Raw genomic sequence first — 23,406 nt, 5'->3', positions numbered from 1 at the left:
GTTCTTTATTTGTGATAACATCTCTTGCTTGCCCTGACAAAGGATGATGTGATATGAGCCACAGAATGCAGAACATCTGGTTCTTCAGTGGCCTACTGTGCTGTACATCCATACAAATGTTTGCCTCTTGCATGTGAACCTAGAATATCACCCTTTGGTTGAAAATGGGTTCTCCACCCATTTTTAAACAAAATTGTATGGGTAAATTTCAATCCACTACTTATGGAACCTTTATTAGTAGCTCCTCTTTCACTAGGAATGAGAAGAGACTAGCAAATTTAACATCAGAAGAACCAGAGCTTTTTTTCAGGGGGTACTCAAGAATATGCAGTACCAACACCTCTTTTTTGTTGTTAAAAAGTGGCACTTACTGTAACACCTTCATGGTGAGTACTGGCACCTATTTGTCTAGAAAAATGGCACTGAGACGAAAGTGCAACCATCCTCTGTGAACACGACTATGTACAGCATAAGGCTTGAAATGTACCAGTAGTTTATAAACCAACATCTATTTTGTTCCTACTTGGCCAACTCTATTATATTTTTTAATCATGTAACTTAGCATGCTAGTACAATCCCTGTTTGGGGCTTCTTTCGCTTAAGAGCAAATCAGTATGTCTGACATTGGACATGCAGTATTACCATGTGTTAAACAGCAAATGTAGTGGAAATAGCTTCTCATCATTTTCTTGTCCCTACAGAGAATATCACCTTTTGTTTAATTACAAAGCACCGATTTGACAGTCAGATGGTGCAAATGATACTCTGACATTCCCATGGAAACTTCAGAGAGGCTATTTGCATGCCTTGTTATTTTGTACAGTAATAGCTGCAATCATCATAACTACTATCATTTGTTTATCAAATGTCCCCTGGGTGCCATCATTCGTCACTGGTAAAACTTAGTGAGCTACACTGAAGACATAGCAATCAGCATAGCATTACTTTGCAGTTCAATTGACCTTAAAAAACCCACACCTCTTGTAGCCCAAGAGGTGTGTGTTAAACGCTTGCCGTGTAAAAACTCCCACAAATGGAAATGCTAAATTCTGTGTTTGAAGAAAAATTATGCAAATGCCATAATTGTTACCTATTATCATCCTCAGATGCAGATGGAAATGCATTATGGTTTGCAGTACAAGAATATTTTGTTTTTAGTAATGAATTGCCTATTTATAGTTGCAGATAGCTGTCTCCCCGTTTACAATATATTCAGTATGTGTGCGACTGTGTATATGCGCATCACTCCAAACCCAGAAGTAACCCAGAAACATCACTGAAATATAATTAAAAGGGCTTTTTCAATGGGTTTCAGTTATACGTGATTTCACTGACATGTGCAGTGCCTTGGAATGTGCACTCGGTGGGGGGCTTCCTGTGTAGTGAAAGGATTTTGAATAGTTATCGTGGATTTGGATGGAACAGAGAAAAGTGACGATAGGCTTGACAATATAAAGTCGTTGTGGGGTGCTCCAGGACCCTGTAGAATTGTTGTTTTTCCCCTCAACCTCCTACACTTGCACCTTTTGAATTTTCACTGTTAAATTACCCATGAAAATGTAGCTGTTGTCAACACGTTAAATAGGTGTTTAATATTTCCATTTCTGGCAACTCAATTGCTCTTGTGTGTGTGAGTGTCTTATTTTCCTAGAAAACAAAAAATAAATAAATACATTGACACTGTATGTCATCAGAGATATACAGTCTGAAGCAACTTTGGGTAAAAATAACAGAGTTAAATGAAATCATATTCTTGAAACCCAACACAAAAAAGAACATATATTTCTAAATCTCTAAAAAGAGTAACCATTTTTTGTCCCATGTTTGTGTAAAGAGACAAGCCACATACATGCTTTATGTATCCAGTTTGTAAAACATCTCATTTTGAAGAGAACAGAATCAGCTCAGTAACCAAGATAATATGTGGATTAACTTAGCATTCAGAAAATCCTACCCTTGCAAATGCTATTTCTCAAGCTGCAGGAGCAAGAATGAAGCGTGGGCCCCTCTCTACAGATCTCTGCCAGTGTGTAGGAGTATCGCAGAGGCCCAGTTTTGACCCAAATAGGCAGCCCCCCAAAAAGGCCATGGTGGGGTCACTAGCTAATTGCCAGATGCCCTCATAAATATATGGAGACAGGCAACTCTCCCCACCCACCCACAATTACCCAAGAAGGGGTGCTATTTTATAATATATCTCCATTTACAGACAATGTTGTATAAAATGCTTTTTACCTACTCCAAACAGCTAGAAACAGTCCCACATTTTTAACAGTTTAAAACTGCTAAAAGCATGAAGATTTTAAAAGGATTTTTCCTCCTCCAAAACTACCACATGGACATTGGATGGAAGAGACTTGCCAGTCTTTTTATGTGAATGGAACATGAACAGGATTCATCACTAGTGAGAAGCATTTACTTGCGTGTTGAGGTCCCCAATCCACCCCCCAAAATAACTCACAACGGACACGTAATTTTTTGTTTAAGATTTTTGGCATGATTTTGGCCACAACTTTATTAAAATACAAACTGTGAGTGGTTGTTTAGGCATTGGTTAAGACTATCTGTCCCCCCGCCTGGGGACAGAACTGACTTCCGGGCACCACCGAAAGACAGTGCGGGGGAAAGCAAGTCGGGGAAGAATTGGAGCTGAGACACAGACCCTTAACTCTCACCCGCCTGCTCCCCGAAGGCTTGCCGGCCCTAGTCCCATTCCAGGGATTGGACGAAAAGATGGCAAGCCCCAGGATTCCTTTAACGGAATTCCCTTTCCGCAGCAACCATGGAGGGGCAGGTCCAGCCTATCCTAACCCCTCCTCCACCAGATTTATAACCAATGCCTAACCACAACCTTACAAGTTGTGACGATTTGCTACGCAGTAGGCAAAAACCACCCAGCCAGCCAATTTGCCAGGTGGAAAAATTCCTACCAGGCCCCTGCTCAAAGGCAGACGACCCCATGACAGGCATAGCAAGGTCAACGCAACAACCCCTTATTCTAGGGCGGGTGGGCGGGTGATCCGTTGCACGCAGCAAAAGAGAAAGTAGAAGGCTGCATGCAGAGTATTTAAACCTTTTACCCCTCCCACCAAAATTGCAACATAACTTTTCCCCCAGCAACTCGGCAATCCAATCAATGCCCCCTGGCCATCTTGGAGAACTTACCCAGCAACAAAGGGGGTGGCTCAGTAGACCCCACCGCAACACGTGCTCTCCCTGAAGGAGAACACGCTTTGCAGAGCCATAAAAAGCTTGGCTTTTTGGCTACTTTGTTCCAACTACAGAATCCCAATTTAAGAAAGATTTGGATTGTAGAAAAGCAAGGACTTGTGGTTCATCATTGCCGACTGGAAATTCATCTTCCAAATCTGGTTATGCCATAACAGTTTAAACCAAAGCTGTGGAGGAACATTAATTGTTCTAGGAACTAATCTCCCAAACAAGTGCTGCTGAAATTAAATCAGTTTACTTTAAAGAAATAGGGCGGTGTCCACTGTTAGTCAGAGCAAATCTATGGAAATCAGTGTGCTTAAGTAAATTCAAGTATTTATTTAAGTATTAAATATTCAAGTAAATATTTAATTAAATAGCTTCCTCAGAGCATGACAGTTGGATTTCACCCAAATGTTTTAACCTCCCATTATATGTTCTGCCATTCATGTGAGAAAACAAAGGGCAAAGTTTTATGAAATGGACAGCTGGAGGACAAAACATAAATTCAGAATTATGACAGATTGGAATTAGAAAAATCTGGATGAAAGATTCCCTCCCCCCTCCCTCCGGTACATGTCACACAAGTGAATATTTTCTTTCCAATCTCTTTTTTCTGCTGCCTCAGGTATCGAGATGAAAACAAGTTCTAAACAGTTCTAAAACATATGGAATGAACATGACAGGGTTGTCTAGGTATGGAGGTGAGCCTGTAGCCTCCATCTGGTACTGGAAAACCAAGTGCAACAGAAACTGCATGTTGTTGTTTTTTAAAAAAAACAACCTTATGCTATTTCATGTAGACAGTGATAGGTCTTTCCCTTGGGATGTGCCTTGTGCTAAGTGGATGTACAACTTGTAAAACAGAAACAAGCACCAAGATGTCACTGAAAGCAATGACTGGTTTGTTTGTTTGTTTTTAAAAAATCTTCATACCACATTCACTATCCCTTGTTATTCCCCGATAATAAACTTGTAGTACCAATTAATTTAGGCATTATGTCTTCCTATTCACAAATACAGAAACAATGACAGAAACAACAAAAGCAAGCAGAGTTCTTGCCCTCTTTTCTGTCTGCTTCTCTCTGTCTAACTAATATATTGAGTGAATGGGCCTGAGATGTGTGTATTCAGACTGGACCTATGTAAGTAAAGGTAAAGGGACCCCTGACCATTAGGTCCAGTCGTGGCCGACTCGGGGGTTGCGGCGCTCATCTCGCTTTATTGGCCGAGGGAGCCGGCGTACAGCTTCCGGGTCATGTGGCCAGCATGACTAAGCCACTTCTGGAGAACCAGAGCAGCGCACGGAAACGCCGTTTACCTTCCTGCTGGAGCGGTACCTATTTATCTACTTGGACTTTGATGTGCTTTCGAACTGCTAGGTTGGCAGGAGCAGGGACCGAGCAATGGGAGCTCACCCCGTTGCGGGGATTGAACCACCAGCCTTCTGATTGGCAAGTCCTAGGCTCTGAGGTTTAACCCACAGCGCCACCCGGACCTATATACTCACAGGCTATTGTACATATGGTGATGCACTGCAATATTGTAAAAGAAATGGGGGGAAATGTCTTGTCCTGGAATTAAGTTAGAGTGAAAAGAAATGCGAGCACATGATAGAAGTGAATAAAATTATACATGGTGTGGAGAAGGAGGATAGTTTTTCTGTCATAACACTGGAACTCATGGACACCCAATGAAACTGCATGTTGGAAGATTCAGGGCAGAAGAAAAAAAGCATTTCTTCACACAGTACATAGTTAAACTAAGGAATTCACTCCTTGATGGCTATACTCTGCCTCCATGGATGGTTGGCCACTGTGAAAACAGGAGGCTGGACTAGATGGGCCACTGGCCTGATCTAACTGGCTATTCTTATGCAGATCAGTGTTTGTAGGTAGAGTGTATAAAGAAAACACATGTTTAAGTTAAGGGTTATGTACAAAAGAAGCAAACCCGGAGCTAGAACTATGAACAGAGTGAAGATACGAAAGGGCATTATTGTGGAAATTTCAAGCAAGTTCATAGAATCATAGAACGTTGGAAGGGATCCTAAGGGTCTTCTTGTCCAACCCTCTGCAATGCAGGTATCTCAGCTAAAGTATCCATGGCAGGTGGCCAGCCAATCTTTGCTTGAAAACCTCCAAGGAAGGAGAGTCCACCCACTTCCGAGGGAGTCAATTCCACTGTTGAGCAGCTCTTACCATCAGAAAGTTCTTCCTGATGTTTAGTCAGAATCTCCTTTCTTGTCACTTGACGCCATTGGTTCAGGTTCTACCCTCCGAATTGGGAGAAAACAAGATTGCTCCATCTTCCATGTGACATCCCTTGAGATATTGGAAGATGGCTATCGTATCTCCTCTCAGTTTCCTATTTTCCTAGTTGAACATACCCAGCTCCTTCAAGCATTCCTCATAAGGCTTGATATCCAGACACTTGATCATCTTGGTTGCCTTCCTTGTTCCAGCTTGTCAATATCCTTCTTAAGTGGTTGTTTTGCTATGTAATAGTAGACCTTTCTCAGATAACTAACAGTGTAGTCTGTTCAGAAGTCGGTCCTGTTGAATGCAATGCCTCTCCTCAGTGCCTGATTAAGTAAGAGATGTAGGTAGATGGTGAAATCTTCAACAATACATGACAAACCACTAGTTGTGTAAAGAGTATGTATTGTAGGACAAAAACAGCTGTTACCTCTTCCTCCATCACAGGGCCATTTACTAACAGTTGCTTTAGAGGACGATCCAGACATTGTATTGTCTTGTGAATATTTTTATGATTGAAATTTGAGTTTATTTTTAAATGGCCTTGTGAAGATTTGTTTCATTAAAATAAATAATGATGATGAAAATAACCATTCCTTTTGATTCGACTCACTAGTAAAGCCCCGTAATAAAAACACAAGTCATTTCAGCTACCCACTTCTCGCTAGCAGAGAAACACAGAACATCTCAATTGATACAGAAAAAACTATGAAATCGTCTATTGAATGATGCTTCTTTTAAAAGTGTTAGTACAAAAAGTAATTTGTTCTTAGAGGGAGGCAATTGTCAAGTGTGACCCTGCAGTAGCGTATTTACAGCCCAATTGTCTTTCTCTTTATAGGCTTTTATGGTGAAAGAGTGGTAGTCGCTAAATAAAATATAATGTCCAAACTGTGGCATTTCATAGTACAACCCCCACAAGGACCTGATCCATAAGTGATTAGAGGATGCAACAGCCCCTTAGCCATTAAAATTGTCTATTTGGTGCCATATGTGCTGTTCGAAGTTTTCTAGTTAATATCGCTGCACTTTAAAGGCTATTTGCAGCATTTTAAGGTAATTTTGTGTCATTTGCATGGAGAACATGAGATTGTGGCACACATGGAAATTCAAACTGAAATATTTTATGTAAAGTAAATGATCAAACCTAGGTACCTTTGCATTCAAATGATATCCTGAGGGTGTTCTTGTTGCTAATGTACTTTAGCAAAGTTTGATGTGTTCTTGATTTCAGGTTGATGTAACTTTTTTTGGGGGGGGGAGCCAGATTAAAATTCTGAATTGTTGCTGCTCCTGAACAAATGTGTTGATCAGAACAAAGCTATACACCAGACGTTGCACGTTTCTGAATATTGTGAAAAATCTCTCACCCCAAAACTGTATCAAACATTTTTTTAAAAGAAGTGTATTTTTTTCAAGAAACTACGTTTATAAATGTGCATTTTGAGAGAATATAAGTTTTAAAATGCATATTTAAATATGTATTTCGTGAGAAATTTTAGGTGGATTTTTTTTAAGGAATGCATATTAATGTGGAAAGTAGGATGAAAAGGATTTATGAGGAAACATGTGTGAAAACCTCCTTGGATGGTGATAGACTCACCTTTAGTGGAGGTTTTTAAACAGAGGTTGGATGGCCATCTGTCCAGGGATGCTTCAGTTGAGATTCCTGCATTGCAGGGGGCTGGACTAGATGACCAACTCTACAATGATATGCTTCTTTGCAAGAGACAGAGGAAGAAATGGGCTGGCTCATCCATCTCTAGCCATTCTTCCCTAGCCAGGTGTACATTTCGTGTACAACAGAAGCAGGTTTTGAAAGACAAAAGGAAGGACTTCTTTGCATAGTGCCTTGTTGACAAATGGATTTTGCTGCCACAAAATGTAGGGATGGAACTTCTTCAGTTGAGGATCAGTCATGGAGGATAAGCCTAGCAATTGCTACAAGTCATGATGTCTACACACTGCAGAGCAACACTAGGAGAGGGCTATTGCTCTCTTTTCTCAGTTGTGAGCTTTCCATGGGCAGCTCATTGGTCACTGCGAAACAGGACATCCAGCAGAATTGTTTTAACGTACTTAATGATTGCACAGTAGTGGTGAAGAGGCAAGGAAGACATTTCTATAAAGGAGCCTTTGAAGTCCTTTGTCAGTGTGGAGTTCCAGATCTGATACCCACTGAGAGCTGCAATGGACTCAAACTAAAATACAAATTGTCTGCTAGCTTTGGCTACCAATTTCAGGGAAGGTCCTCTGTAAGTTACCCTTTTCATGAAATTTGGCACAGGGAAGAGTAATCTCCCATACTGTTGCAAGCTGAATGGCAGGCTGCCCTTTAATCTCAGCGCACCCTCTGAATAATTATGGGGCAAAATTTAATCTGCAATTAAAGCATTAGTTGATTAAGCTACTAAATAAATTGATTGAGGCTTGCGAGGCTTCTTAAAGGCTCTGTAACATGAATTAGCAATTCTTCATCCTTTCCACTGTACACATGTACAGGTGGGTCACCCATTCAGGCACTTAACTCTCAGCATATAAGTAGATTTATCCTATTTGATGGGAGCAATTGTCCAAGAAGCTAAAATCATGCTTTAGTGCCTGACTGGTTTACTAGACCTAGAGCGATCAGTCTTTTTTAGAAATGAGAGGAGCCTTTGAGGCTGAATAGCATGAAAATAAGGGGATTTTATTCTTGACTTACACTAGAGAGTACCTGAGAAAAATGGTAATTTTCCTCTTTTTTAGTCAACATTTTTTTAAAAACTAGGCCTTAACTAGGAGGACCAAGGGACGCGGGTGGCGCTGTGGTCTAAACCACAGAGCCTAGGGCTTGCCAATCAGAAGGTCAGTGGTTTGAATTCCCATGACAGGGTGAGCTCCTGTTGCTCAGTCCCTGCTCCTGCCAACCTAGCAGTTCGAAAGCACGTCAACTTGCTAGTAGATAAACAGGTACCACTCCGGCGGGAAGGTAAACGGCATTTCTGTGCACTGCTCTGGTTCGCCAGAAGCAGCGTTGTCATGCTGGCCACATGACCCGGAAGCTGTCTGCGCACAAACGCCGGCTCCCTTGGCCAGTAAAGCGAGATGAGCACCGCAACCCCAGAGTCATCCATGACTGGACCTCACAGTCAGGGGTCCCTTTACCTTTAGGAGGACCAAGTTTCAAATCCCTACTAAGCTATAAAGCCATGGGACAGCCATTATCTCTCAGGCAGGGACAGTAGAAGTGGGGACGCAGGAATATCACTGCCACTCCCTGGGATAGTGCAGGGCTTGTTCAGGATGGCGGCAAGTTTGAGAATTCACAGATGCACCAGCAGAAGCAGTGGATTGGCTCCTCTGATGCCCTACAGAGACCTGACCTCACCACTACCCTGCTCTACCCCTTTCATCATTCAAATAAGTGACATGAAAACTGATGTTAAAAGGCCAGCTCTGCCCCTCTGCTGCTTCATCATACCAGCACTCCTGTACTTAGCCTAACATGCTACTTGGGTAACTGCCTGAAATTCTTGGAGGAAGAATCCCCCATCCTAGTGGGATGTCCATCCTTGTAAAAATGCATAAGAAGATAATGTTGGTATCTTTGTGTTGGGAGGAAGAGCAGCTAGCTACATCCCTCGTAAGAAAAATGGAAAAGTGTGCTTGAAACACACATTCGCACAACCCATGTAAGTGGAACCGGGATGAGTTGTGGTGAGGATCTTAAGGTACCAGTGGTGCTGGCTGTAGTGTAGACTTTACAAAGAAACTCTGCCTAAGTTTTTGTTCGTTGGAGCTCAGTCAGACAATACCTGGGATTACAGAACTTCAAAGCCTAGGGGATTCCTTGAGTTGTGCTCTGTGGACTAGCTAGCATACTTCCCCCTTGAGCAGGGGTCAGCAAGCTTTTCCACCAGTGGGCTGGATCACCCACGCACGGGAGCGCGAGAGAGAGAGCGCATGCGTGCACATGCACACATGCCCGCCCGCCGCTCTTTCCCCACTGGTTTTCAGAGCCATGGTGGGGGAAGAGGTGATGTCTGCAGCTTCCTATTGGCTGCAGGAGCTTCTTGCAGCCAATAGGAAGCTGCGGCTGCATCGCGGTGCACCGATTTAGCTCCATGCAGGGACTGACCAAGTGGGCGGCAAGGGCCGGGGGCCAGTTTAACAACCCCCTCGGGCAGTACTCGGCCCGCAGGCCATAGTTTGCCAACCCCTCCCCTTTGCACAGCTAAGCTATGGTTAGTGTCCAGGACACTAATAGATTAATTTTTTTAAGGCAGTTGAAAACTCCCTGGAAAAATAGAGGTGTGATTTGACAAGAACAAAACTGGAAGCAAAACCGAAAAGACTGAGCCAATGTTGCAAACTGGGAGAGAAGTCTCCCAAACAAGATGTATTTTTCCGAAAAGCTTGCCAAGGAAGCTCATAAATATTGAGTTGGTTCTGGGAAATTTGCCTGTTATATTCCAGCACCCAGGACTCAGCATGCAGTCCCCTTGTTGGACTGTGATGACTTATACAACTCCATGTCTTAATCTTCATTCCAGGAGACAATAAGCTCTGTCAGAAATAGTTCAGTGAAGGGAATTATGTACATGATAATATTTTATGATGAAAAACACCAATTTTGTAGACTTACCTGAGAGTTAAGTTCTGTTTGATATAGTTATAGTGAGATTTACATTGTGTTTATACATAAGATCGTATAAGATTTCTAACCTAGAAATATTTGGTTTTACTGCAAAAGTATCTGCAAACTTGACAGAGCCCTGTCCTGTTTATATTATTTGGTCTTCATATGGTGTGAAAATGTGGGTAGGGATGAAGCTGAATGACAAGAAGATTGAGGGCAGACAATGGAAGTATTTCTTCACTCAGTGCATAGTTAAACCATGGAGTTCACTAGCACAAGACTGAGTGATGTATGCCATCTTGGATAGCTTTAACAGAGATTTAGATAAATTCATGGGAGAAAATGCCACTAATGGTTACTAGTTCTGCTGGCTATATATTGCTTCCAATATCAAAGGTAGGAAAACAGCTGCTGGAAAAACCAAATGGTAAGAGTAAGCTCTGATGGCTTCCTACAGTTTATTATTGGCTTCCTACAGTTACTGTGGGAACAGAATGATGGAGCAGCAGCACTTTTTCTATGGTGAACCGCTACTGCAAAATTCAGAGCAAGGAAAACAAACTATCTTGTAGTCCACCCTGTTTCAAGTTATGTCAGAGGCACCTCCTTTTTAAGGTGCTGTTGTCCAATTCTCAATCATTATTCAACAGTGTCCTCGTGTGTTCTTTCTCCTAGGTCTACATACAAACCACCACACTTACAATATCCATGAATTTAAGTGCTTCAGTGGCCCTGGGGATGCTTTATATGCCGAAAGTGTACATCATCATCTTCCACCCTGAACTAAACGTCCAGAAGCGGAAGCGCAGCTTTAAGGCAGTAGTGACAGCAGCAACCATGTCGTCGCGACTGTCACACAAAACTAGCGACAGACCAAATGGGGAAGCAAAAACAGAACTTTGTGAAAATGTAGACCCAAACAGTAAGTAATCTCGAACTTGTTGCTTTCTCTGCCGGTGCTATGCTAGGGGTCATGTTGAGAAGTGCCTTCATAAGTTCTGGTCTCCTATTTTGAAGATTATACACAGATATCTAAAGGTATCTCATCTCTGTGGGAAGCCCTTTTTATGACATTTATTCTTTCTCTATTGCTCTTTGGCTCTTCCCACTGAGAGAGACCCTCTGCGCTACTCTTGAAAACCACAAGCATTTATTCCTCCTTGCCTCACCTTCTCTTTTAGGAATAGGCTTCCAAGTATAGCAGTTTTCTTTCATAATTGACCCCAATGCTGTGCCCTCATTCACACCTGCCCTATATGACTGATGGTCTTAAATGGAGAGGCAGGACATCTGCCTGGTGGTCCCTCTCCTTTCTGTGTCTGACGTACTTAGCTAATTCACACATCTGTTAATCTCTGTGGAGGCATTTTCTCCATGCTTATATCCAGTACTGAAAAGTAGGAATACAGACATAAAACACAATTATTATTATTATTATTATTATTATTATTATTATTATTATTATTATTAAAATCTCATGTGGTTCTCAGACCTTGAGACTAAAGCACTCACAGGCAACACAATCTCTGTGCCAAATGTGAGGAAAGAGAAATTTAAAAAGATTTATTTTGATTGATTTGTCCTCTAAAGTAGATGTTATTTGGTGTTCCATAGTACAACAACTATGGGAAAGAAACACAAGCTATAGACAGTGCTTAGTTAAAATCAGTGTTACTTCAATACTGACAGGATTTGTATTTGTTCATTTAGAAACCGTTCTGGTTCTGTGTTGTTATATGGAATATGGTATATTCAAAATTTCTGAATGAAGCAGTGACATTTTGCTCTTTTAGTGAGTAGCACACTCTAGGAATGAGCGGCACAATCTGGGGGGGGGGTTGCATCAAGAGAAATGACATTCTTCCTTTAATATCCTCAGAAACAAACTATTTGAAAATATGCAAATTTATTTAAATAGATCGATTAAAAAGCAGGTGATTGATTAACCATTTTGACTGACAGCCCTAATAATAACCTGAGGGCTCATGTTAACTTGAATGTTATACACACATGCAAATTTGATGCAAATTATATTAGAAAACATTTTAGTAGATAAGGTTGTCTTCCTTAGAAGAGTCTATAAACTCAAACTTCACATTTGTCAACAGCAGTTGAAGTGTCATATAACAGAGTCAACTTCAGGCAACTTCTTTCAGTGCATTGCAGAAAGGCTTTTGTGTCCTATGGAGTGTCCCAAATTCCTTACCAGTTAAGGAGATTAAAGGCATTCTCCTGTTAATTCAAAAACAATCAAAATCATAAGGCAGCCTTATGGGCTTGGCTTAAATGTGATTGGCAATCACACATAAAATTCTTATGTTTACACCTTGACTTTCAGAGACATTGGGTTATATCCAGTGCTAACGCCAGCCATTGAAATTAAGGGATTTGTTTAATTCAGGCCCATTAATTTCAGTGGGTCTTCCCTGAGTAGGACTAGCAATGGATACAACCAACTAGGTGGGATTCAACTAATGAGTCCTGTCTGCAGAAGCCCTGTTTGCACAATGGAACTCCCCACCCTCTCTGCCCCCCATTCCCCAGAAATTGACCTTGGGATAGTGCAGAAAAGTAAAAAAGGATATTGGGGGGTTGTTCTATCTGGCAAGCCAAAATGTGGCCTTAGTGAAATGTGGCCTTGGCAACCGAGGGAGCCTCTAAATATACATTTTGGTTTTAAAAGCTCATAGTAGTCTCAGAATTTTATCAGGAGCTACTTATTGTCCCTTGCTCAGTTTAAACAAATTCTAAATCAAATTAAAAGCATGAATGGAGAAGTTGTTGTCGCTGCTACTTACCAGCACTAGTGCAGAGAGATCTGATATCTCATGATGCCGGAAGCCTACATTGTTTCTTATGATCCCACAAGTTAAACATGATTATCATTCTTGATTCATCTTCTCACCCTTTGGATCCTAGGGTGTAATTCCCTATGAAATTGCCAACAGCCAATCTGTATGTGAGTCAATAAGCTATCGTTTCAGAGTGACACTTAAAATTAATTAAACTCTCAATAAAACATGTTGGAAGTATCTTGTTTCGCACACCTATGCAATTTTTTTCTTGCACATGCACAGTAATCACCAGTCTGTCACAAGCAGGTCCATCTATGTTATTGTTTCTTCTTCTTTCCCCCCTTTAATATCTTAATTACAGAATACACAAAAGTTGCAAAAGGGGATGAGATCTCATTTATCCCACTTTGCTTTATTTGCAGCGCCAAATGCAATTATCTTTAGAACTCGAAAGGTGCATTTAATTTTGGTGCTGCTCTTTTTTGGACCTGCTCTGTGGTTACAGCGAACCTCTAGAGGAGGCAGGAGAAACACCTTGCCTTCAGGATCACCACATATATCAATCCAAGTGCCAGTTGAATCTGTGCACAGGTAGTCCACACAACCAAGATCCCCAAATTCACAAGCAGTGCTTGTGATGTCAGAGGCTCCCCTTCTTTCATGCATTCACCATCCATGAGCCTTGAAAGGGCTCATATTTCGAAAACTGAAATGTGCTGATTGAGGTCTGAAATTAAGTCAATAGCTCCAGCTAGTTGCAACCTGTGAGATGGAGCACACTAAATACTATTCTGGCATAATCCCAAATCATTTCAATGTATATTACTCTGAAACAGAGCCTGATGACTTGCATACTTAATTTAGGCATGAAATGTTCTTTAAGCGCTATCTTTGGTTTAACAAAGGTTGTTGCTGTGAGGTGTTTGGTGGGATTTCACAATGTGTTCCTTTATTTAATGAAAAGATGAGGTTTTATATGCATGGGCTATATCTATCCCCACAGGAGATTCATGTACCTCAAAACACTAGATTGTTTGGTGACCAAAAACAATAATAAAAAGTTAGCAATCGACTGTGTTATTTTGTTGCTAAGAGTTTAACGTTTAACACACAAAAAACGTATTTATAGTGCAAGCAGACCTCACAATTGGTGCATTTCATAAACGTAAGAGAGGCAACATGTTTTAATGACATACGTGCCTCAAGTAAAGCACTGATAAAGGGGTATATGAGGTTGCAATAAATTATATGCAAGATCACCTCATTATATATTGCTCCATCTTCAAGCATTTTTTCCTCCCTACCACCTCAAACACCAGTAGTTAAAAGGTAATAAGGGGTTTCTAATAATATGTTTCCTAATTGATCTTCTGGCAGTGATTTACTGAAGGCCAAAAACAGTGTAAGTGAAAGTTATTGGGACCATTCAGTGCACCATGGGACTGACCAAAGTGGAATGGTGGGGGACCATTACCTGCATGTGATGCTCAGTGAGTCTTGGTGAATGGCATGAACTGAGCCCTTCACTTACAAATGCAGTGGGCAGCTGGTTGAGATGCATTCAAATATGAATCCATTCATATATGGCTCTTTGCTTCCACAGAAGCTTTCGCAAATGGAAGTGGGATGGAGGAGATTTTCACATATTTCCCCTTCCCTTGCACTCCTGCCCTCAAAGCACTTCCCACTCTGTTCCAAAGACTCTTGCCAGTCCTCTAGAGCAGATTTTCAGAAGGGGCAAAGGGGGAATTAGTGAAAATCACCTCCCTCTTGCAGAAACCTTCACTATATCAAAGAGCCTTCTATGGCAGGAGGCTGAAGTGGGTGGAATCCAAAGCTTTTCCTGTCTTTTAACAACGTTAAAAGTCTCGCTAATCACTAATACTGTTATCATCTGATATGTGCATGTTCTCCTCATTGAGCAGCTTTGCTTTGCTATTACATGTTTGCATTATAAGTATTTTCCACATGTGATTGTGTTTAGAAATAAATAAATCCAGCAGTTTATAATGAGCAGAATTGTTGGAGGCACTGTTACTTCTTCTCTTAAATTGTTCATTTTCTCTCATGTGTTTCACTGGTTGAATTTCACGGTTATTTGACAAAATAACTCATAGTGTTATCATTTGAATAAGTGAAGTGTATGTTGTTCTTGATAGAAAGTGGCAAATTTGGACAAAAGCAAACAACTCGCCATATTTATCTTAATTTCGATGTCTGTGCCTGTTGTCTTTAGCTTCTTTAAAAGATTAATATATTTATGAAATCAGCAATGAGAAATAAGATCTCACTTCTTCCTTAATGAGAGGGTTCCCTTAAAAAAAAGTAGAATACTTCTTTTCGGAGAAACTACTTCTCAAATACTACTTTCTTCAGAATGTTTGAGAAGCAAAACAATTTTCCTCCAGGTATGTGACCACATCAAGTCATTATCTTAAAGCACCCACCCACCCCTTGGGTCAGAAAATCATACTACGTAGAGTTCTTACATAATTGTGTCAGATAATAACATTAAATTCATTGCCATAAATCTTCAATCATCAAGTGAATCTCCCTAAGAAATCAAAATTCCATCCCTGATTTCTCCTATTTGAGTTTAAGTGTTTTGTGATGGAGCTCGGAAGTAGCATGTCAACCCTCACAATCGATGAAATTTGGATGGTTGTGTAAGACAAACATAATTTATTTAAGTGGAAGGCCAGCTGCCTATTTTTGTGTTCTCACTTTGGGGTCTTTCTTTTGAGACAGTAAAACATTCCTTACCTACACACACACACACACTGTTAATTTCCTTTAACTTTTCTACCCACGTACCTGGAAAACGTGTGTCTATCTGTACGTTTTGATTTTGTTATGCTTCAGAAGGCTCCAAAGCATGAGCCTTTACTTAAGGAAAAGTCATTGCTGCGTATTGAGTGGAGATGAAGAGTGTAAACAGCAACTGAATGGCCACTGGATGCTGGAATAAATGGGCCTTTGGCTCAATCCAGCAATATCTTTTTTGGTTCTTAAGAAGCATTGGCAAGGTCAGTACAGTGCCAACATACCTGCAGAACCAGGCCAGTGCTACCTTCAGAGCATCTCCACCATACTGACCTCATCTCCGCTTCACCCCTTAGTCACTCAGTCACAATATACAGCAGAGATGCAGGCAACCTGAGGTCAGGTAAGCAGTGGCTCCCCTCTTCTCCATCTTCTATTAAAAGCATACCATGTGATACTTTCAGAATAGATGTAACACAGGCAACCCCAATTCTGGCAATGGACTCATCACTAAATGAAGCTTCCATGTTGTCTTCAAGTATAACCCCACATATTACAATGATTACAGCTTTAAGTACAGTCATACCTCGGGTTACAGACGCTTCAGGATGTGCGTTTTCGGATTGCACACCGTGCCGAACCTGGAAGTACTGGAATGGGTTTCTTCTGGGTTTTGGCGCTCGCGCATGCGCAAAAGCACTAAATCATGCTTTGCGCATGCGCAGAAGCACCGAATTGCAACCCGCGTGTGCGCAGATGTGGTGCTGCGGGTTGCGAACACTCCAGGTTGCGAACGTGCCTCCCGCACAGATCCTGTTCACAACCCAAGCATCCACTGTACTGTAATTGAATCGGGAGGCTACCAGTGTGTGAATACCATGTATTGCAACTCTTTTTTTCAAGCCAGCAAGTTCTCAGCTGGAGGAGTTGCCTTCTTGACCACCATAACTTGGACTTCAAAATGAAATCAGTGCCTAAATGTGCTTCAAGAGTAGATTTGATACATTTAGGACTTCTACCTCCCTCACATATACTCGTCTCCTTTGAGTTACCGTGGAATATAATTTTAACCAAAAGTGCAGCACAGACAGGCAAAACTGAAAAGCTTTGTTGCCTCCCTCCCTCTCAAGGGAGCAAAAATTCTGTAAGACTTCATTTAGGATGTTTGTGACGTGAAACATGGCAGTTAAGAATCTACTCTGTCTGTGGAATCCCATCAGTGGATTGTGAATGATGTACATGTGAAATGAAAACATCCCATGTTCTACTTCAGAGAATGAAGTAGGCCCCACGATGCAACCACTGCTCTGCTGTGCCGTTTCTTTTGTTTGTTCATTTGTATCAGTTCCTAACATCATTGGCATGTTGTTGCCTAATTCATCTTTTTATGGTGGGGAATGGTGGGAGTTTCATAAGACCAGCCAAACGAGAGAAGTATGGAAGACAGTGAAGACTGATAGCATAGCTGGACATAGGGAACAAGATTCTGGATGTTAGCTGGTGCAAACAGTTCCAGGCCTTTCTGGAATTCATCCAGTGTAATCCTTTGATGTGTAGGCACCTTCTCTTATGTTCAGAGGTACCTGAAGCCTTCTGTGAACTGATTTGTTCGTTGTCAATTTACAGGACTGTAATTTGTGTGTTGCCATATCCCCAAACTTTATAGTGTGACTAAACCTAGCTCATAAATTAAAGGTTGATATTCAACATCACATAAATGGGCATCTGTTCACGCAAAGGGACTTCCCCTTTCTCTCCCCCCCTCGTAACTCTGTGTTCCCCAATAAGCTATGGAGGACCCCAACCAATAACCATCTATAACAGATTTTGAAGTCATGCAGGGGCTACAAAGAGGAAGAGACAATGGGGAAGTCCGGATGTGAGAGCAGAAGTCCTTTCCGCTGCTTGACTGAAACCTTTTGATGTCACCCCCCAAAATTACCTTATCTATTCAAATGTGTGCATTATATATACCAATATATTTACTTTTCCTGTAGACTGCATACCACCTGTAAGAAAGAGTGTACAAAAATCTGTTACTTGGTACACTATTCCACCTACAGTATAGCTCTTGCCTGCTTTCTTAGAAGGTAAGACAAAGATCTAACTTTTACTGCTTAATTCTTTAAAAAGTTTTTTAAAAGCAAGTTAAATGTCAAGAATGTACATTTGTTTCAATGTAATAATGGAACTAAAGATGTCAGATTAATCAAAACTAGTCAACAAAGAAATAATATGCAAATGAAAATCTTAAGGCAAAATCAGCCAACATGAGCCACCTCAAGAGCATAGAACAGGATTGTGGAAACTCAGACCCAGGAACCAAAAGTTGCCTTTGGGCCTTTCCCTAGGGTTACAGTTCAATGCCAAATATTGTCACTGTGAGCAGGTTCTCCAGAGACTTATGAATTATGAGAAGCTGTAGGGGTCTTCACATGACACCCTCCACACGTATTTGATGAAGGGAAGGAGGGTCATAACCATGGGCCATACCACTCTGTTGCTGGCACTCCACACAGCAGGTCCCTTCCAATGACCATGTTGGTTAGAAAGGATACTAAATGTGTGCAGTTCTACCTTGTGTTCAAGCACCCTGGACTAATCAGGGTTCCTTGTTATTTAAATGTTATACGTTGTATATATGTGTATACGGCTGTATGCACACTGAGTCCTTTGTCACCAAGAACAGGGGGCATGGCCTGCAGGTTGACTCATGCTCCCTCCCATGCATTCATTGAACACGAGAGAGAGGAAGCCATGTGAAGACTATTCTGTGGTGTGGGATTAAGTTGCTCAGTCTTCTGTGGTTTTCAGTATTGTAGCTAGATTCCTGAAGCATTCAGTGTTCAGTGGGGAAAATACAATTATACATTAGCAGTATCCTCCTCAGAGTTTGGAAATAAAAACATCACAGCAATGTAAGCTTGCTGTCTGTATATTCACTAAATGTTGCAATCCTATAAAGGAGTAAACCCCAGTGAACTTAAGGAGGCTTCAGTTCCAAATGGGCATGTAAAGGATCACACTGCCCATAAAGGTTTTGCATACACAGCTAAAAAATATTTAATTATTTTATCTTTACCAAGACTGGTAGAAATTACTTTTCAGTGACTTCAGCTGTAGGAAGTTATTGCAGCATTGTTTGGAAAATGTATGGGTCGTTTTTGTAATCAACCCAATCTAACAAGTTTTCATTTCAACTTCTGGAAAAAAAATAGAATGGGAGAGCAACTGTAAATTTAATATAGTTAAATGAAAAATGTTGTTAAGCATGTCTTTAAATTCTTCTGTCATAACACAATAATCTTATAGTGGACTCGTCAGAGACATCCAAATGACCGAGTTAAGAGTCAATGTAGCAAGAAAGAAGGGGATGTTCCTAACAGCAACAAGTAGGACTGGTTAAGACTGCAATCCTATGCCTGATAAGTTAGTACAAGGAAGTCACTGAACCTTCTAGTGTACAGGGTATAAGCACTGGACTGTAGAACACCGATTTCATTTCTATAAAAGAGGTAATTCTCCATAACTTATATGAGAATCTGCTGGATCAGATCAAAGCCTGTATAATCCACCATCCTGTTCTCACATAGACTAACCAGACGCCAGTGGGAAGCCCATTGACATGAAAACCATGCTATGGTCTTTTAAGCACCAGGTGAAAACCTCCCCCCCCCCAGGCATTTGAATTTCAGTTGCTGTCATTTTCCTGAGCTGGTTTCATGCTGGTTTGTTTAATGCTGTTTTTTTTGGGAGGGGGATGTTGCATGGTGCTTTGCCTTACGACTAATTTTTAATGCATTCTGTACTTTATTGTGTATGTAAACCACTCAAGAGGACTGAGTGGACAATATACAAATGTAATAAATATTTTCCCTAAATAGTTTATTTAAATTGTTTGAACAAAAGCTGGAGATGAGAACTTACCTCCTTCGTTGTCAGGGCAGAAACTGGAATGAAAAAGCCTTCTGTTCTGCATGGGTCTCTCTGAAGTGTCGCACCAGGAAAGCTTCAGTTTCCCGAGTTTCAAGCCAGCAGCTATTTCACTCTCCTCATACACGATTTGCCCTACTTTTAAAATAGGACAGATATTCACAGCTCGGCTTTACCTGTGGTCCTTTGGCATTTGAATTTCTTCAGCAGCAATATTTGCTTTATAAAAAACAACACCCTAACCACTTAGTAGCTCTTCTGTATTCCAGAGTTATTTGCCAGCAAGAGGTCAGCTAGTTCTTCAGCTAGCATACAGCAGAATACATTTATCTGAACCCACGCAGCAATCATCTGTTTTAGATATTAGATTCCTGATTTTAAGAATAGTGACAGGATCCTGCCCACCTTCCTCACCCCTTTGCATTATCTCACTTTAAACATGCCATGCATTTATCAGACCTGCCTGAATTTGGTGCCTTAAGTAACGTAGGATATTATAAGTCCAGTTTTACAGGAACTGAGTTAAACAGATGCTCACTCAACTGAGATACAGTCCTAAGTCAAAACCCAGAGCCAAGCACCTGGGCAATGTTGTTTCCAAAGCAACAGCAGCATGGTCCAGTACCTAAGCAGTATCTAACAAGTATCAGCAGGGGAGAGCAATAGACCACAGCTTTTCAAGAATCGTTTTAGCCTGAAGCAAAGCTTTGTTTCCCGCTTTTGAGCTCCGCGCCAGTGGTGGGTGTTCTTTTAACTGTGTCTTACTACAGTGTGAGGATAACAGAAGTTTTAGCTTCGGAGGCTTCAATCCTAAAACCACACTAAGTCCCACTGAACACAGTAAGACCTATTTCAGAGAAAGCATGCATGGATTGTGTTTGAAGAGCTCCTTACTGCGCCTAACTGGCTGCTTTTCTGGACTGCTTAATTTTTAGAAGACGGTTGCTTGTTGTGGTTATACAACCTTCAATCCAGGGCTCCATCACAATTAACCATGTTGTGCTTGCCAGCACTGAGAGCTTACCCCTGCCACTAGCAAGGGGAACCCATTGTAAAACAGGGTGGGGCTTTGTATTACAACTCAGTCCTCACCTAAGTCTTCCCTGTGCCCTGTCCTCTTTGGAATGAGTGTGCCACTGTGCATTAGAAGTCACATGCAAAGTAATGTATTCACGTGTAGAATAGCACGTGCTTGACTGTCACTTCACCCAGAGCTGGATTTAGGTTTGAGGAGGCCCCAAGCCAGGGGTCAGCAAACCTTTTCAGCAGGGGCTGGTCCACTGTCTCTCAGACGTTGTGGGGGGCCGGACTATATATTGAAAAAAAATATGAACAAATTCCTATGCCTCACAAATAACCCAGAGATGCATTTTAAATAAAAGGACACATTCTACTCATGTAAAAATACGCTGATTCCCGGACCATCTGTGGGCTGGATTTAGAAGACGATTGGGCCGGATTCGGCCCCCAGGCCTTAGTTTGCCTACCCATGCCCTAAGCTACTGAAGGTATTGGGTCCCTTTATATGTCCAGCTGTCCTTTGTCAACAACAAATTGTCACTGTTTTTTGTGTTGAATATATGCTATATGGTAATTTATGAACCTAATAGGTCTCTAAAGCCATTTGCACATAACAAATAGGAGCCTACACAACACAAAACACTGTTGCTGTATGTAGGTTTTATTTTATTTTATTTTAAACTTATATTTTGGAAATGTACATCCAGTTTTTCTTCCTTTAAATTTTTTGGGGGTCCCCTTGTTTAGCTTATACATAAATCCGGCCCTGACTTCACACCATCTCACATACAATTAGATGGTTGACTGTTTTGGCAATGGCCACATTCAGATGATCATACCCTGGCTTAATAAATCGAGGTGTGTGTGAAGCTTTCGGCCACATGCTCCATCCTTACATCATCCTTTCCTTCCTCAATGTGCCGTGATAAGCCAGGAAGCCACCAGCTAACTCTTGTTTTCTATTTTGTTGGAATTGAGAAACGGATGTTACCAGATTTGGAACAAGCTTGGAGCCTAAACCACAATTCTTTCAGCTGTTTGTTGGAGAGGACCCTTAACAGCATTGCTTGCCCTGCGAGCCATTGATTCAGTGAAGCCTAAGTGTCTGCATACTGATATGATACCCTGCCTGGAGACCTGAGTTTAGGTGCACTCAAAACAAGTCCATTGATTTCAACAAGACTGATAGTAGTGCACAAAGTTAAACTGGTGCAGCATATGTCTTTGTAAGGCTGGACCTAGGCGACATAATCCTTGAAGTGTTCTGCAGCATTGGAATGAACAGAGCTTGTTCCAGCAAGGTTTTTAAGGATCAGTAGCTTCATTTCCTAATACATTGCTGCAGAATGCCTCTCCATCTGGGCAGTTAGAGAGCTGTTCGTTGCCTGCATTAGCAATTCACATAATTATTGATTACAGCATTAGCCCTTACCATCTGTAAGGTGTTTCCTAAAGGCCAAGCTCTGTTATCCTGCCCACATTAGCTGCTGTATTAATTTAGTTGTCAGTGGATATTTCAGCCCTCTGGGCGTCTCTGCTTTATTTCCATTCATTATATCGTTTTCTTTACCCTTTGGAACTCAAAACAGGTGTTCATGCTAGATAGCCTGATGGGGAAATTTTTTTGTGGGCCTTAGGCTTCCTATGTGTCTTTACCTATACAGATTTTCTTTGAATTATTTCTAATTACTTAGAAAATTGCCTGGAATTAAAATAATTAACACCGTGTTTTTAGTAAATTTTAGAGCCAATAACAGTGCCCCAGCAAATGTATAGATTTTGAAAAGAACGACCATACACAGAGGGATATGTTCAAACAGGAAAATGTTTGTCTGCATCATGAGGTCTTGGGCAGTTTTAGTGGAGTCATCAGGGCAGGACTTTGGGGCAAATATGCCAGGCAGAATGAACAGGAGGCTCCCCAAACCCAGCAGGGCCAGCTCACTTACATTTTAAAATAAGTGAAGAAATATAGTAGAACATTAAATTCAAGGACTAAATTATCTAATTGCACTACTGGTGAGTTTCCCTGGAACATCTGGATGAACATCAATTGCTGGCTGAAATGGCTCTTCTACTGAACAATGATTTTTTAAATATTCTCCTGGTGTGCCTTTCCTAGCCTACTTTGTTAGGGGGAAAGACCAGTGTGTTAAATCTACACGACCCCCCCCACTAGCATTCTTTAATTTTAATTGATGGTGATGATGGTGATGTTTGAACATACACATCCCAGATGTGTTAGAATGGTAAGGCTTATCAGATTGAGCTAAGAGAGAACTATGATGGGGAAGGCATCTCAGAAAACACAGTAAGTGTAGGTGTGTGAGATAAATTGTGTGAATTGTGTGCAGCCCACGTCTTTATTTTTTAAAAGTGCCTGCATGAAAATAATACAATAGCCCAAAGACCATAAGTCAATTATCTGTATCAAATTCTCCTTTCAATTGTTCCCTGAAAACTCATTTATCTCCTGGATGCAGTGTAGTCATACATGAGAGCAACTCATGTCAAAATGTGCCATTTTTCACTTGCTTTTGAATAAGGGTACAAATGAATAGTTGCCATAGTTACTGTTAGTTGATACTATGCCGATCACATTTGGGGGATGCTATGAAGATCATACTGTGTGCATGCACACAAAAGCTTATACCCAGAACAAACTTAGTTGATCTCTAAGGTGCCACTGGACATTTTTTTATTACTATTATTTATTTTGACAGTGTAAGACCAACACAGCTACCTACCTGAATCTAGTGTAGCAATGTTTGGGTCATTTGATCAAGTGGATAAAAGTTACATTCAA

The 23,406-nt window shown here is 41.1% G+C and overlaps 1 protein-coding gene across 3 annotated transcripts in view; it reads left to right on the top strand.

The window, feature by feature from the left end:
* GRM7 (glutamate metabotropic receptor 7) overlaps positions 1-23,406 on the top strand; it is a 382,004-nt gene that overhangs the window by 336,878 nt on the left and 21,720 nt on the right. For 2 of the 3 annotated variants that reach the window (XM_053378124.1, XM_053378122.1), the window contains 2 exons: positions 10,765-11,011; positions 17,645-17,737. In XM_053378124.1, coding sequence (XP_053234099.1) covers positions 10,765-11,011; positions 17,645-17,715 — 318 coding nt within the window. In that variant the 3' untranslated portion in view covers positions 17,716-17,737. The remainder of the gene's footprint in view (positions 1-10,764; positions 11,012-17,644; positions 17,738-23,406) is intronic. The other variant, XM_053378123.1, reaches the window with a different exon arrangement.

The sequence above is a fragment of the Podarcis raffonei genome, chromosome 2 (genome assembly GCF_027172205.1).
Source record: "Podarcis raffonei isolate rPodRaf1 chromosome 2, rPodRaf1.pri, whole genome shotgun sequence".
NCBI lineage: Eukaryota > Metazoa > Chordata > Lepidosauria > Squamata > Lacertidae > Podarcis > Podarcis raffonei.
This window is presented reverse-complemented; position numbering and strand designations above follow the sequence as displayed.